The sequence below is a fragment of the Grampus griseus genome, assembly GCF_964374135.1.
Source record: "Grampus griseus genome assembly, chromosome: 20".
Classification (NCBI taxonomy): Eukaryota; Metazoa; Chordata; class Mammalia; order Artiodactyla; family Delphinidae; genus Grampus; species Grampus griseus.
Window position 1 is genome coordinate 21224579 of NC_139014.1, and position 15933 is coordinate 21240511.

Sequence of the window (15933 nt, forward strand, 5' to 3'; positions counted from 1 at the left end):
AAACATCCCCAAAACCATTATCCCCCTCCCATGGAAACAAGTCTCCTGGACAGCCTCGACTTGGCAGGGTAGGGAGAGGGGTGCACACAATGGAGCCCATGTTGTTCCCCTCCAGGGAGCCTGGGGCACAGAGAGAGGGAACAGCTCACCCAGGGCGTGTTAGGGACAGCGCCACAGGCAGTGGGAAGGCGGCTCTATGCCAGTGTCCCAAGCTCCAAGGGTTGTTGGCAGCAGCGGGTGGAGGGGCCCTTCTCCAGCCTCTGGGGACCTAGCTGTCGCAGATGCCACAGCCAGGAAGTATGTCAGGCACTTGCATAAGAGCCTTCTATATTTCTGTAAAATCGTAATTACCGATGCCTGCCGTGGGCCTTAGCTCATTAGAGCGGTATCTGCCTCTGAGGCCCTGGGGTGGGCTGGCAGAGGGACATAGGGGAGACTGGGCAAGGCCAGACCTTTCACTGTGTTCTCGGCATCCCCAGCCCCACTGAGGCTGGGTCCTCTTCCTCTCCCCAACTGGGAGATGAGAACCCAGACTTGACCTCAACCGTGATGAACCCCCCTACCCTAGGAGCCCCGATTCTAAAGCTGGAGGGAGAGGCCAGCCACTCATGTGCTCAGCTTGGGCTGTCCTTGGTATCCCATGGGGGCAGAGGCCACAGCAGGGAGGGGCTTGAACTGAAGGTGTTTGTGGGAGAAAATAGGTCAGTCCTTATGGCAGAGGCAATCCCTCACGTTAGAGAATCTCAACACCTTAGTGGAGGGGCCCTGGGTCATTTAGGCCAGTGGTTCTTAATCTTTTGGGGATCTAAGATTCTCTGAGGAGCAGATGATCGCTCTGGACTCTCCCCCAGAAAATGCTTATCCTCCAAACTTTGATACAGCTTCAAGCAGTTCACGAACTCCCTGAAACTTACCTACAAGCCCAAGGTTAAGAATCCTTAAAAAAATTTTTTTAAATATTTATTTATTTATATATTTATTTTGGCTGCACCGGGTCTTAGTTGCAGAACGAGGGATCCTCGTTGCAGCATGCAGGCTCTTAGTTGCGGCATGCATGTGGGATCTAGTTCCCCAACCAGGGATCGAACCACCGGCCCCCTGCATTGGGAGTGCAGAGTCTTACCCACTGGACCACCAGGGAAGTCCTAAGAATCCTTAATATTTTTTAAAAATAAAATAATAATAATAACTATTTATCATGCACTTACTCTGTCCAGCTCTTTACATATATTAACTCATTTAATCCTCAAAAGAACACTAAGAGATATACAATTATTGCCCCCATTTAATCCAACTCCATTTCAAACTAATCTAGTCCAGTTCTGCCAATCAGAAGACAAGGAAACCAAAGACCCTCCAGAGGCGGATAGCTCTCTGCCCAAGGTCACAGAGCAGGAAAAAAGGGCAGACCAGGATGAGGACCAGGTGCTCTTAATGTGCTGGACATTGTGCCATATGCAGATTTGAAGCCATCTGTCCATCCCTCCATCCATTCCTCTGTCCCCAGGCTCCCGAGAGCCCAGTGCCCATGCTCATTCACTCAGCTCTCCTAGTAAGAGGCCCCCTGGTAGTTCTATCATGACGTCTGGTCTGAGAGCCCTTCTGAGACTACGGCTGCCACTCATCCTCCTGGACCACCTTGCCACTTGCTCTGACAACCCCTCCTTTCTGCCCTCCAAATCTAAGATGTTCCTCCCAGAGAAGCTAGCCCAGTTGCTCCTGCCCCATCTCTGAGCCACTGCAGTGGGAACTGTTGGCACTGAGACAGTGACTCAGACTGAGATCATTAAAGACCGCTCTGAAACAGGAAGGCCACAGGCCAGAAAGGACATCCAGAGGTCATGGGATCCAGCCCCCTGCCTCCTCCACAGCTGCCCCACCTCAGATTTCTCAAACCCAGACCAGATGGGCCCCAGGGCCCACCGACTTCCCTGCCTTGCCCCACTGATTCCCCTGGGAATTCTTTCCCACGTCTAGTCAGAGTCTCCTGGGTCAGTTCTCTCATGGAGTAGCAGGCTGCAAGCAGCCGAGGAAAGCGAGGGAAGGAAGCTGTTCTTCTCTCTACCTCAGAAAAAGACCTCGGAAGAGACAAATCTCCCAGATGAAAGGAGAGAAAGAAGAAAATGAACTTTCTGTGCCTGTCTTCTCTGGGCCAAGTGGTATACTACACTGTCTCATTCATTCTCCCGGGAGTGAGGTAGGCACAACCTCCATTCTGCTGATGAAGAAATCAAGGCTTTAAAAGTTACCTACCCAGGGCTTCCCTGGTGGCGCAGTGGTTGAGAGTCCGCCTGCCGAGGCAGGGGACACGGTTTCAAGCCCCGGTCCGGGAAGATCCCACATGCCGCGGAGCGGCTGGACCCGTGAGCCATGGCCGCTGAGCCTATGCATCCGGAGCCTGTGCTCTGCAATGGGAGAGGCCACAACAGTGAGAGGCCCGTGTACCGTAAAAAAAAAAAAAAAAAAAAAAAAGTTACCTACCCAGGGTCAAGTGAATTAGTGACTACACAGGTACTGGACTCGAAGGAACCCAGAGCCTCTTCTCTTTGGAGGGAAACAGGGGTACCTCCCCCCAGGAGGCCTCACAAACACAGACGAAGCCCCTGTTTGCTCCAGCCCAGGACAGGTAGAGATAGAGGGCTGATGACCCCAACTCAGGTGCTCCAAGCATTTCTGAGTTGCCTAGGTGGGGGTCGTTGGGCTGACCTGTGCTGGGCAGGAGGGAGGAGGGTGGCCCTCAGAAGGGAGCAGTTGGTAATGAATGGGCCTTTGGGGAAACTGGTCTGAGGGCTGAGGCCAGGTTCTATTCAAACTCCTTTCAGGAAAGCTAGCACTCAGAGAGTCTGCAGTGTGTGGATCTGGAGGGGGAGGGGACTAAGCCCCCACTACCACAAACCCTTCCGTCCACCCTTGTCCTAATTCTGCCAGTGGCAAATAAATCTCTACTCCTGGACGCAGTAACCTGAGCAGTGCTCCACCGGTGAGCTCATCCTCAGGAGGAGATAGATGGCATGAATGGCTAGGTGCATGGGGGGAGGGCGGGCGGAGGAGGGAACACTAGGTTCAGCCCCTTCTCCAGGGCTGGCATAAAGGCAGGACCCTCTTGAGTGCCACCCACCCCTCATCTCATCACCCACAGCAGATGAGGAGGAAGGAGACTTAGACCCAGAAGTCTCTCCACCCACACCCAGGGAAGGATTCTCTCAACCTCCAACCTACCTCCATTTTCTTGCATAGGCCCAGAGATGAAGCTAGACCTTTTGATCAGGACCAGAAGAGGCAGGAGGAGAGGTAGGGGAAGTTCGGGAAATAGCAGGTAGGTGACATGCATTAGCTTCAGGCCAAGTGGACAGAGGACACCTTGGAGGGTAAGAAACCTCTTCCCCCTCACCTCTCCCTACCCCCATCTAACTCCATTTGTGGTAGGATCTTTAGGAGGGGGCATGTCTTGGAGAGGTTTGGGGACCTCAAGTGTGGCGACCGAGGCCTCTTCTCTGCTGAAGTCCAGGCAACAAGACTGGAAAACAATATAGTTGTCCTGCTTTCCAGGACAGGGCTGGCCTTTGACACATGATGTTCATTTGTCCATTCTCTGCTGAGGAAACCCCTACATAGTCCGAGGAGAGACACATTTGGGGAGAGTGTCTCCAGGGCAGAGAGACATCCAGTTAATTGGGCGGAAGTGTCCCCATTCTTCACGTCGCTATCAGGAGGTCCTACCTTTATCTCACTTTCAGCTATCCTTCTGCAGATCCAACCTATTTCTATTCCCCCCCCAACCCTTCCAGACTCAATATGATCTCCTGAGGCTTCCTTCAACCTTGTCACGCCCCCAGTTCCGGGTTTTTCAGGTAAAACTGCTCCCTCCACTTCTTTACCCTCCAAGCCCCTCCCCATCTTGTCAAGCCCCCCCCCCCCAGGCTCCGCCCAGCTCGCCCTCCTGGCCACCGCGGCTGCCAATAGCTGAGAACCTTATTTGCATAGAGGCGCTGGGGAGCTGCGGAGGGAAAGGGGAGGGACCAGGCGACCTCCTAAATCAAAGTTGGGAGGCGAGGACTGGGCGGAGGGGGTGCCCGGCTGGGGCCGGCGGGGGGAGGGGGAGGGGGTGGCGGGACGGACGTAGAGGGCAGCGAAGCCTGCCGGACACTGACAGCTCCATCGCTCCCTCCCTCGGCTCATCCCCGAGTCCCCACTTCCCTCCTCCCCTCGCTCGGAGCAGCATCCTTGGTCCTCACTTCTGGGGTCGTCCTGCTCCCGCGGCTCCGTGTAATTACCTCCTCTCACCCACGAACCCGGGAACTTTCTCCGCCAGCACCCGGGAGTGGGGGGGGGTGCTTTGCCTGGGCGGGTTTCTCCTGGGGTTCGTTGGGGGGCAGTCTCTAGAGAAGGGCTTCAGGGTCCCACAGAGACGCCTGCCACCCTCAGCCTGCCTCCAGCCGGGCTGCCGTCGGGTCTCGGCACCCTCTCACCTAACCATGACCGAAATGAGCGAGAAGGAGAACGAACCGGATGACGCGGCCACCCACACCCCCCCGGGGACAGTCTCTGCCCTCCAGGAAACCAAGGTAACTCGGGAGGCGCGAGGCCTGGACCCCTGCCCAGCGCGCCCCCAGCCCGGGCGCCCTCTTCCCGATGCGGTTGCCACTGTGGCCTCGGGTGCCCTGGGGTCACAGTAGCGGGGCCCGTGTGGTCCCCAACGCTCCGCGCGGCGACCCGGGGGCAGTGGGCTCGTGACGAGGGGCCACAAGGAGGCCCCATCACACAAGCACGACACGCCCTTGAGCGCGTGATGAGCGGACGCTCCACCGCGACCCTCCAGGGAGATTGTATGTAACTCGCGTTTGTTGGAGGGAGTCGGCGCAGCGAAGGCGGAGGCAGTGTGTAGCGGTGTGTAGCGGGTGTGGGCTGGTATACTCGCCCGCGTGTGCGTGCGAGGCGCACCCCTCCCGTGTCCGCCAGGTCTCTGTCTGTCCCTCTCTCTTTGCCTGTGTCTCTCTGAAAATGTCTCTACAACCTGTTTGTCTCTGTCTTGGTATCTCTCTGTGTGCGTCTCGGGTCCTCTCGGCGTCTCTGTGTGTTTATTTCTGAGTCTCTCTAGATGTCTCTCTCTGACCCGCCGCAGTCCTGCATTCGCCCCCTCCCAACCGGGTTAGGCTCGGGGACGTGAGGCCGCGGCCGGGGGCTGCGCAGCTTCTGAGTTCGCCCTGGGGGCTGCTGCAGGGCGGACCATCACTGGCGGGGACCCGGGGACTGTTGTTGCGGCTCCGGATGAGAAAGACAGGCAGCCCATGCCAGCGGGCCGTGTGCCGGGGAGGGGGGCGGGGAGCTGCTAGAAACAAAAAGGGAAGTCATCATAATTAATGAATGTCATAATTAACCCTAATTATGTATGATTGCTACTCCTGCGGGAGTCACAATGAATAAATTATTCCCCAAGGAAGTCAGGCAGAGCGCAGACTCCTGGCGCTGAAGGCGGTGGGGTGGGGGAGAACACTGCCCACATTCAACCCCCCCCACGCCTCTATTCTGCCTGCTCCCTCCCCGAGTTCTAGGTGCTGACCCGCAAGAAGTTCTGCAGGAAGCGACCTGAGCGGGGGACCTGGGGATGGGGAGAGAAGAAGGGGCAGTGCTCTCTCTGCCCACCCCCACCCCCCCAGATTTCAGGCCCAGACTACTCTCTCCCTTTCCACCCTGGTAAATTGTTCCCACCAGGCTTCTGTTACCCAGATGAGGAGGGGGGCAGTCAGGACCAGAAATGGGTGGGGTCTTTGGCTCCCCCTGGTATCACTGGCTCATCTATAGCTCTTTCCAATGCCCGTCTTCCTCCTAATTCTGTCTTGACCGCCCCCAGGATATGAGGTTAATTCAAGGTCAAGGTCTTCAAGGGAGTGACCAAGGGAAGATGAGTAGGACCAGAGGCACCCCAGGTAGGCTCCCCATGCCTAAACCAAAGCGACCCAGTGGGTCTCCACAGCCAAGTCTTCAGATTCACACTTGACCTTCTCCTGCTCCCTTCTGAGAACTAGACCTTGGGCTCTCAGACCACAGAGTTACCTCCCCCTCAGAAAGCCAAGCCTCCTGGGAAAGGAATGAGGTGTTGGGGGGCAGAATATTGCTTGGAATATTTGTGACAGCTTCTTTCAAGCAGAAGATCCCCCTCCTGAGGGAACTGAGCCGCATCCTGAGTTCCAGCGCCCCTGAGCTTCACAGCTGCCTTCTAGTCACCCTGGACAGACACATACAAACTCCTTACTTGCTTCCCAGGGAATTGAGGGCCTCCCAGGTCCTGCCCTGATTCCCACACCACGGCCTGGCCACTCAGCCCCCTCCTTAAGAGTTCTCCAGAGCAGGCAGGAGGGCTGGGCAGTGCTGCCTCAGCAGTCAGCAGGCTGCAAGCTCAGCTGTGTGGGGAGGGGTGGTCAGGGCCTGGCAGGTCTGTACCTCCTTCCTCCCAGCCCAAGGACTGTCCCATGCCATCACCTCTGGGTCTGAGCCATGGAGATCTGAGGAGCAGGGAAGGAATGGGAGTGTACACCTGACCTGGTCCCTCTGTGCCAGGCCAGTTGGAGCCCTGCCCCTTTGCCGCGCTCCCCTGTACCTCATTTACGAAGGACTCAGTAATAACAACACAGGCTGGATTGCAGGTCTGGGGGAAGGTACTCAGGAGGGCAGAGGTGGGCAGAGAGAGGATTCAGAACACTTGCCAGCCTCTTTCCATTCCCCCACCTCAACTTGTCCCAAAGTAGCTTCTGTCTTCAGACTGTAGAGGTGGAGAAGAGGAAGGGAGAGGGTCGGTGCTGCCCACCCAGCTCAGTTTGAGGCAGGTACAACAGAGGTGGCTGGTGTACTTGTCTTCATTAGGCAGTGAAGTCAACATTCCAGACCTATTCATCAGTGTTTGGGGCTCCCTGGGGATTTCTTGCCAGCCCAAGTCCAGCCTCCTGCTCACCCTAAAGTCGGGTTTCACTCCGGCACCCAAGCTACTCAGCCACCCTCCCAGTGTCAGCATCGCCCTCTCTGGGTCCCCATCCCATCCTACTACATGGGGCCTGCCAGCACCCACTTTGCTGCCATCTTTGGAAAGACCCTGCCATGCCAGCTCTGCCATCTGAGTCAGCTTGTGTCACATCTGCCACCACCCTCTGCCAGCTGCCTAGTGCCATTTCAGGAGCTGGCAGGAACTGAGGAAGGAAAGGACTGTCCAGGGTGTGGAGAGGTGGGGAGGAAGCAGGCAGGCCAGGTCCTGCCTCCAGGAGGGGATTCAGAATAACAGGTCTGATGGTCCAGACTCCAAGCCAGACAAGCTCCTGGTGCTTTGGGAGGGAATGGGGTCCAGGTGGGCCAGCTTGCCAGGGTATATGGTGACTTCTTCTCACGCCAGGGAATGGGTCCTGGGACAGTGGGGGCACCAAAAAGATAGAGGGTGGGGAGGTAGAGAAAGGTCTTCTCTGGGAACTAGGAGTCCCAGGAATGGAAATACCTGGCCAGGCTGAGCCCAAATGAGGTTTGGGTGGCCAAGCCAGATGTCTCTGGTGTGGGCGGGCATTAAGCCATTTGGCAGAGATGCCGTCATCTGCCCTCCAGCCACAGCCCTTGACATCTGCCAGCCACCCCAGGTGGCATTCCTTCCCACTTCTCCACCCTCCTGGGATCTGGGGCAGAGTTGGGGCTGCCCTGGTGGCAGGGAACATTCTGTTCCAGAGGCTTTTGGTACCCTGCAGAGGTGGCTCTTGGCACTGAGGCCAGGCGGGGACCAGGAAAGGGCACAGGCTGGAGAGTAGGGAGGCTTGAAATCTCATCCTATGAGGATTACTTTGGAAATAATGGCCTCAGGAGGGGGCAACATTATTGATGTCTTCAAATATTTGAAGAACTGACGTGTGTAAGCGAGAGTATCCCTTCCTAGAGCCAAGGGAGGGACAAGGGCCGATAGGCAGGGAGGCAGGTTTTTCAGCTCTAAATAGGGAAGCACTTTCCAGCGATTGCAGCTGCCCAAAGATGGAATGACTGTCCCAAGAGAGGATGGGCTTGCCGTCACAAGAGGTGACCAACAGAGTCAGACAATAATTCAGAGGGCACATGGCCAGAGCAGTGCGGGGTGGGGACTGCTCTATGTGCCCAGTCTTTCAAGTCCCTTCTAACCCTACATTTCATGACAAGCCCATGGCACAACTGAGGGCCAGAGCTGAGGGCCAAGGCAGGGTGCTCCTGGTCACTTGGGCTCAATAGCCAAAGCCACTGGTTCAAGTCCCGGCTCTGCTACTTAGCCGCTGCGGACTCATGATGAGTGAGTGATTTAACCCTCTCAGCTCCTCATCTGCAAAGGGGGCCAATAATTGTCACCACCTCAGTGGGTCGTGCCAGGGTTAATGAGATTCTGCATATCAATTCCAGGACTCTGACAACGACAGTCCCTCATTATGTTCATAAGTTTAGGTTTTGCTTTGGGGACTTGAACCTGTATTGCTTAGAGAGCATCTAACTCTGACATGGAGGTGGGGAAACTGAAGCTTAGAGAGAAAGGAAGTGAAGTAACTTGCCTTCAGGCAGCAGATTGCATTCTGCTCCCACCCCCCCAGCACATCCTCCCAGAGACCTCCTGTGCTCTGTGCCCACGGCCCCTGTGCAGAGCAGTGGGTGGTTCACCCGCCCCTCTGGGCCTGTCAGAGCCCCGAGCGCCACATAGAACATATTCGTGTTCTAATTAATTGTCCCTCTGGGCCTTGACCTCTGCCCCGATGCCCAGGCAGCTGGGGCCCGGAGCCCTGCTTCTCAGAGACACACAAAGAAGCCCACAGTGCTGGCCAGGAAGCTGGATTTGGAAGGAGCTGAGCAACTCAGCATGTCAGTCCCCCTAGGGCTCTGGCCTTTCAGCTGGCCTACCGGGCCCGCCTTTTGCCCAAACACTTCCCCCTCTGCTTTTCCCTCTGTCATGTGGCCTGCTGGCTTCCCTAGGGCTAGAGGGGCCACCACTTCCATTCCCTTGGCACACAGACTGCCTGGTGTCCCAGCTGGGAACCCTGGCCAAGTCTCCCCGCCTAGAGCCAGGCCTCTGCCCCCCACCTCCACCCGTTTCTTTTTTTAACTGGTAGAAAGGAATGGGAGGGGTAAAGGCTTTCAACAGGAGGGGAGTAGGGCAGGAGTCTGGCTAGAGAGGTCCAGATCTCACTCCGGGTAGAATAAGGGTGTGTTTGGGTGAGCAATGGGAATAACTGTGGCCTCACTGCAGAATCCACCGTGCACTCCAGAACACGTGCTCTGTTTAGGATTCCAGCCACCTGCTCATCATTTATTCCACAAACATTGACTGAGCACCCACTATGTGCTGAGGCCCGTTATGGGGATTTGAAGCAACTTTCCCCGCCCTCCAGGGGCTCACAGCCTCCCGGAGGAGTGAGAAGTAAAGGACAACATAAACCTGATCGGAGCTATCACGGAAGCCCGTCCAGATGCAGCCAGCCAGAGGAGGGAGTGGTCCCACCGAAGGGAATTCCTGCAGAAGAAGAGACAGCTTCCCAGAGAAGGAAGCATCACAGGAAACCCTGAAGAAGAAAGCGGGGAATAACTGGATAAGGCAAAGAGGACAAACATGTAAAAAGCTCAGAGGCATGAAACACGGATGAGTTCAAGTCCTCACATGTGGGCTCAGGTGGAGGGCCTGGGCTGGAAGGGCAGGTTTGGCCAAGTTGCAGTTTCATGGCTGGGACAGGGCTTTGGCTGGGTCCTGAGGAGCCATGAAAGGTTTTTTGCGGGGTCAGGGATCACCTCCCTGGCAGGTGCATGGAGAACAGGTGGGGATGGGCAAGGTGGAGGCAAAGAGCTATGGCCCTGAACCCGACAGGGTGCTGGAACCTGAACCAGGGCAGGGCTCTGGGGTGCTGAGGTGTTACAGGGGATGAACTGGAGAGGTGTTTTGGAGGGAGAATCAGCCCTAAGGATGAGGGTCCAGGGTGACCACTCCCCCACTCCCCGTTCAAGGACCGAGGACCTGGTGTGTTTTGGCCCCCAAAGTATTATTTTGTTAAGTCGAGTAAATGGTACCTCCATTCCGTGAAATTCCTGTGCAGCCGTACAAAAAGAATGGTGAAACCCTTTGTGTATTTGTATGGAAGGATTTCCAAGAAAAACGCAAGGCACGGGAGAAATAGTATACTACCATTTCTGCAGATTAAAAAGGAAATAAAGCCTCTTGAATTTGTTTCTAACCAATGTCACATAAAGTTCTCGGTTTCTTAACTGACTTTTTTTTTTTTTGGCTGCACGCAGTGTGCGGATCTTCCTGTGCCCCCTGCAATGGAAGCAGAGTCTTAACCACTGAACCACCAGGAAGTCCCTCTTAACTGACTTGAAATTTCATAAGTTCATGAAATGGATGAATATTTTTTATTAAAAAATTACTTTTATAAACAAAAAGTCTAGGGGTGGGGTAGGGAGGGTGGGAGGGAGATGCAAGAGGGAGGAGATATGGGGATATATGTATATGTATAGCTGATTCACTTTGTTATACAGCAGAAACTAACACACCATTGTAAAGCAATTATACTCCAATAAAGAGGTTAAAAAAAAAAAAAAAAGCCTAGGGACTTCCCACGTGGCTCAGTGGTTGAGATTCCGCACTCCCAATGCAGGGGGCCCGGGTTCGATCCCTGGTCAGGGAACTAGATCCCACATGCATGCTGCAACTAAGAGTTCACATGCTGCAACTAAGGAGCCCATGTGCCGCAACTAAGGAGCTGGTGAGCTGCAACTAAGGAAACTGCCTGCCACAACTAAGACCCAATGCAACCAAATAAATAAATTTTTTTTTTTTTTTTGCGGTACGCGGGCCTCTCACTGTTGTGGCCTCTCCCGTTGTGGAGCACAGGCTCCGGATGTGCAGGCTCAGCGGCCATGGCTCACGGGCCCAGCTGCTCCACGGCATGTGGGATCTTCCCGGACTGGGGCACGAACCCGTGTCCCCTGTATCGGCAGGCAGACTCTCAACCACTGTGCCACCAGGGAAGCCCCGTAAATATTTTTAAAAAACAAAGTCTAGATTTCTTTTTGAAAATTGAGAAACCTGGCAACGCTGGGCTGCCCTACAGACTAGCTCAGCTGGCTGAAGGAGACCAGCAGCTACTCGCTGACTGTCCAGTCCCCACCACTCCTAATTAGGTGCCTGTCCAGCCAGAGCTCCTTTGCTCGAGGAGGTTCCCTGCCTGGCTCTTGTAGGCACCTGGGATGGTGACCTGCCTTCTGGGACTTGGCAGCCTCTTTCTCAGTACTTCATCTCACCTCTAGCTCTCAGCCTTCAGGCTGCCGCTGGCCAAGGAGAGATCCCGGGGAGCCAGTCCCCTCCAGGCTCACAGTCCCTTTTCCTCTCTCAGCTCCAGAGGTTCAAGCGCTCACTTTCCCTCAAGAACATCCTCCGAAGTAAGAGCATGGAGAACTTCTTCTTTCGCTCGGGGTCTGAGCCCAAATGCCCCACCGAGGTGCTGCTGACGCCCCCGACCCCGCTGCCACCTCCCTCCCCACCACCAGCGTCTGCAGACTGGGGCCTACACACCCCAGCCCTGTCCCCCTGCCCGATCTCACGCCCCCTGGCACCACTCAAACCAGTGAGGCTGCACAGCTTCCAGGAACATGTCTTCAAGCGAGCCAGCCCCTGTGAGCTGTGCCAACAGTTCATTGTGGGTAGGTGCCTGGGTGGCAACAGAAGGGGTCGGGGTGAGTGTGGGTGTGGGCCCATGGACCTGACTGCCTGATGTTGGGCTGCTGCTAAACCTAACTGTGCCCCTCCCTCTGGGAGGACACATGAGCACCCTTGGGGGTGGGTGGGGACCCAGTGTTGCTGTGTTTACTAACAGCTCAGGTTCCACCCTGACTGTGTGGAGGTCGGAGCTAGGCCCCAGGCTGGCATGAGGATGCCCAGTCCCTTGCTCCCTCATGCCCTAACCTGCCTCCTTTGCTCCTTGCCCTTGGATGTAACCTCTCTTGACCACTCCCTCTTGCCAAACCCACATTCTTCCCAGGAAACTCCAAGCAGGGTTTGCGATGTAAGACATGCAAAGTCAGCGTCCACCTCTGGTGCTCCGAGGAGATCTCCCACCAGCAATGCCCAGGCAAGACGGTGAGTGGGGACCACACAGAGATGGCTGGCTGATGCTCCCAGGCCTGGCATGTGGGGGAATGAGTGCCCTGCTGGGCTGGTTCCTCATGTGGGGTGGTGCTTGGGCTTGGGGAAGGCCAAACTCTCAAGGGGCTGTGACCTCCCTGTGCCCTCTCTCTGCCCCACCCCACCCCCTGCCACAGTCCTCCTCCTTCCGCCGCAACTTCAGCTCCCCGCTCCTGGTGCATGAGCCGCCACCAGCCTGTGCCATGAGCAAGGAGTCCCCACCCACTGGTGAGTGTCCACTGTTGCCCCTGATCCCACTGTGGTGGGATGAGAGACCCATGCACTCCTCAGAGGAGCACCTGAGTCACACTGGCACTGCCCGTTCTTGGCACGACTACCACTCCCTTCTTTTTTTTTTAGACTTCTTCTTCTTCTTTTTGTTTATTTGTTTTGGTTTTCTTCCCCAATTCCCTTCTTTGAATGCTGCTGTCCTGAATGTAGACTTCATTCATTCATTCATCCATCCTTCAACAAACACTTTATTGAACACCTACTAAGTGCCAGGCACTGTGCTAGACATGGGAACACAGCCCTGAAGAAGGTGGAGCTCATGGTCTAGTAAGGGAGCTAGACATGAAATAAATAATCACATAAATCATCAATTAACCATCATTTGGTGAATGCCTGAAACGGAAGGATAGGGAATAAAGAGAGGATAAAGTCGGCACCGACCTCATCCACAGAGGCAAAGAAGGCATCCGGGAGACTTGACAGATAGGGAATTAGTCTGAGGATCTGGGGAAGACCAGTGTGGACAGGAGGCAGGCCAGAGGTAGGGAGAGGCAGAGAGTTAAAGAAAGGATAATGAGGATGGGACTGAGGGAGTCAGAGTAAAAGGGTGAGATGGGACCCTGGGTGCAGGGCCTCGGGGTCCATTTTAAGAGTGTTCTTTGGACTTTATTCTTTTTTTTTTTTAATTGAAGTATAGTTGATTTACAATGTTGTGTTAATTTCTGCTGTACAGCAAAGTGATTCAGTTATACATATATATATATTATTTTTCATATTCTTTTCCATTATGGTTTATCACAGGATATTGAATATAGTTCCCTGTGCTCTACAGTAGGACCTTGGTGTTTATCCATTCTGCGTATAAACAGTTTGCATCTGCTAATCCCAAACTCCCAATCCATCCCTCCCCCACCCCGCCTCCCCCTTGGTAACCACAGGTCTTTGGACTTTATTATAAGGTCAATTTTTGTGTTTTTACAAGAGCATTCTGGCTACTGTGTGGGTTGGAGAGGCTGGACTGGAAGCAGGGAGACCAGTTGGGAGGCCATGATGGTTGCCAGGAAAGTTTGGTAGCTTGGACCAGGCTGGTAGCAGTGGAGATGGAGAGAAGTGAGCAGATTCTAGAAGTGTTTGGGAGGTAGGATGAGGTGATGGAGTGAACACAGGCAGTGAGGTGGGCAAGGGGTCCAGGATGCTCCAGGTTTGTGCCTGGGCACCGTGGGAGGACATGGAGCTCTCATACCGTGAGGGAGACCTGGGAGGGGCAGGTGAGAGGAGTGCAGATTTCAGTTTAGGGCTGGCTGAGCGGGACAGCCAGCAGGGCAGCCAGGGCTGAGATGCAGGACTTCAGGGCAGAGCGAGGCTGGCAGCAGGGTGCCCGGCCCTGATGGTGACTCCTCAGTAGGGGCCAGCGGGAAGGTGGACCCCGTCTATGAGACCCTGCGCTACGGAACATCCTTGGCCCTGATGAACCGCTCCAGCTTCAGCAGCACCTCTGAGTCCCCCACGCGGAGCTTGGTAGGTATGGGGAGCACCAAAGGGGAGCCTCGGGGGCAGAGGTCTCAGAGGGTGGGGGGTCCAGGGGTTGAGCCCTCCCCTCGCTGTGTCCCTAGAGCGAGCGGGATGAGCTGATTGAGGACGGGGAAGGCAGCATCCGCAGCTCAGAGGAGGGCCCTGGCGACAGCGGTGAGTGGGACTGGGGACCAGGGGCAGGAATGGAGCGCAGTACGGGCCGCTGCCTGCTGCCTCACACCCTCGCCCCACCCTGGCATCTCCAGTATTCACAGCCGCGGCTGAGAGCGAAGGGTCAGGACCAGAGGAGAAGAGCCCCGGACAGCAGGTGAGGCTGGGCTGGCAGTGAGCCCCCGGCAGGCCAGGTGGGAAGGGACTGTTCTTCTCCTTGTCACTGATCCCTAGGTGGGTGACAGCGTGCTGAGTGGGAGTATCCCTGTTCCATCATTTATCCTCAGTCTACAGGGATGGGCAATGCCGGGGTGAGTAGGCCCGGGAGGCAGGGGTGTTACCACTCCACTGACCCAGTGCCTACTGTGCCCACTCCTACTGCCCCAAGGGTGGGCAGTTCTAGGGTGCAGCAGGCAGAGGAGGATCCCTCTTCTCCATCCCTGGCCCAGTCCCTTCAGGGGTGTGTAAGCACGGCAGATAGGACAGTCTTCACCTCCCCTGTCATTGACCCAGGAGCGCTGTGCCCCATCTCCTAGCCCCCAGGGTAGGCAAGGTCAGGGCAAGGGGAGAGTAGGTGGAATAAGAAAGGTGTCCCCCCCACAATGACCCAGAGCTTTTCCACAGGCCCCCAGGCCCCTTCTACGGAAGGATGTGGGGCCCATGTACTCCTACGTCGCACTCTACAAGTTTCTGCCCCAGGAAAACAACGACCTGGCTTTGCAGTAAGTCCTCCAGCGGCCCAGTCCCCGCCCCGGGCAGCTGCCTGGCTCCAACCTCAGGGCTCTGTGCTCCCAGACCTTGGAACACGAGTGTGAGGGAGACCTTCAGGAACCTCCTCCTGGCACACTTGAGGCTACTGAGCCCAAAGAGGAGACAGAGGTGCCAGAGTCCAAGAGGGATTGGTGCTAATGTCATGTTTCCTGCCCCCTGCCCGGCCTCTGTCCTGGAGAGCGTCTGCCATACCTGTAGTCACTCAGGGTCCTCCAAGGGCATCGAGAACTCTCTCCCAGCTGAGGGGGGCATGCAGGGGATCTGGGGGCCTAGGACTGTTGGGATGCAGAGTGGGAGGGTCCCTCCTGCCCCATGTGCTACCTCCGCTCTCTCATCCCAGGCCTGGAGACCGGATCATGCTGGTGGATGACTCTAACGAGGACTGGTGGAAGGTGACTTGGCAGGGTGGGGAGCGGAGGGTGGGGGGTGGTAGGTACATCACTAGCCCGCACCCTCAGAGAACACAGCCCCAAAGACCTCCTCTCCTTCCTCCACCGGCCCTAGCCAGGCCTAGGCCCACCCTCAGGTCTTACTCTCGCTGTGCCCCTCCCCGCCCCAGCCTTGTTCCTCCGTCCACCTTGTGCCCTTTCCAGCCCAGAAGCCACCCGACTAGGGGCTCAAATACAGAGAAGCCAAATCTGGAGGATGACAGCATTGGCTCTGAGTGGGCATTAGGTCTAGAGAAAGCAGTGGGGGTCAGGGGGTGGCACGAGTGTTCATTTCCAGCCTCATCCCCAGGGCAAGGTCGGCGACCGGGTTGGCTTCTTCCCAGCCAATTTTGTGCAGCGGGTGAGGCCAGGCGAGAACGTTTGGCGCTGCTGCCAACCCTTCTCCGGGAACAAGGAACAGGGCTACATGAGCCTCAAGGAGAGCCAGGTGAGGGCCTGGGCCCTGCATGGCTGGAGAGGTGGGCGTGGGAGAGAGGCGGCAAGGGTGTGGGCGAGGGCCCTGGAGGAGGATGCTTGCAGCCTGGCAGCAGGAGGGAAGGCAGGCTAGAAGCAGTGGGACTGGGAAGTTCCCTGGTGGCCTAGTGGTTAGGAGTCTGGGCTTTCACTACCGTGGCCGGGTTCAATGCCTAGTCCGGGAACTGAAAT

At 56.1% G+C, this 15933-nt stretch overlaps 1 protein-coding gene across 1 annotated transcript in view; it reads left to right on the top strand.

Annotated features, from left to right (window-relative positions):
• The first annotated feature begins 4220 nt into the window (after positions 1-4220).
• STAC2 (SH3 and cysteine rich domain 2) overlaps positions 4221-15933 on the top strand; it is a 12321-nt gene continuing 608 nt past the window's right edge. Inside the window, exons 1-11 of the mRNA XM_082679421.1 lie at positions 4221-4266; positions 4426-4565; positions 11367-11673; positions 12012-12109; positions 12292-12382; positions 13791-13903; positions 13999-14071; positions 14107-14225; positions 14693-14790; positions 15180-15231; positions 15578-15715. Of these exons, the coding sequence (XP_082535547.1) occupies positions 4476-4565; positions 11367-11673; positions 12012-12109; positions 12292-12382; positions 13791-13903; positions 13999-14071; positions 14107-14225; positions 14693-14790; positions 15180-15231; positions 15578-15715 (1179 nt within the window). The 5' untranslated portion in view covers positions 4221-4266; positions 4426-4475. The remainder of the gene's footprint in view (positions 4267-4425; positions 4566-11366; positions 11674-12011; positions 12110-12291; positions 12383-13790; positions 13904-13998; positions 14072-14106; positions 14226-14692; positions 14791-15179; positions 15232-15577; positions 15716-15933) is intronic.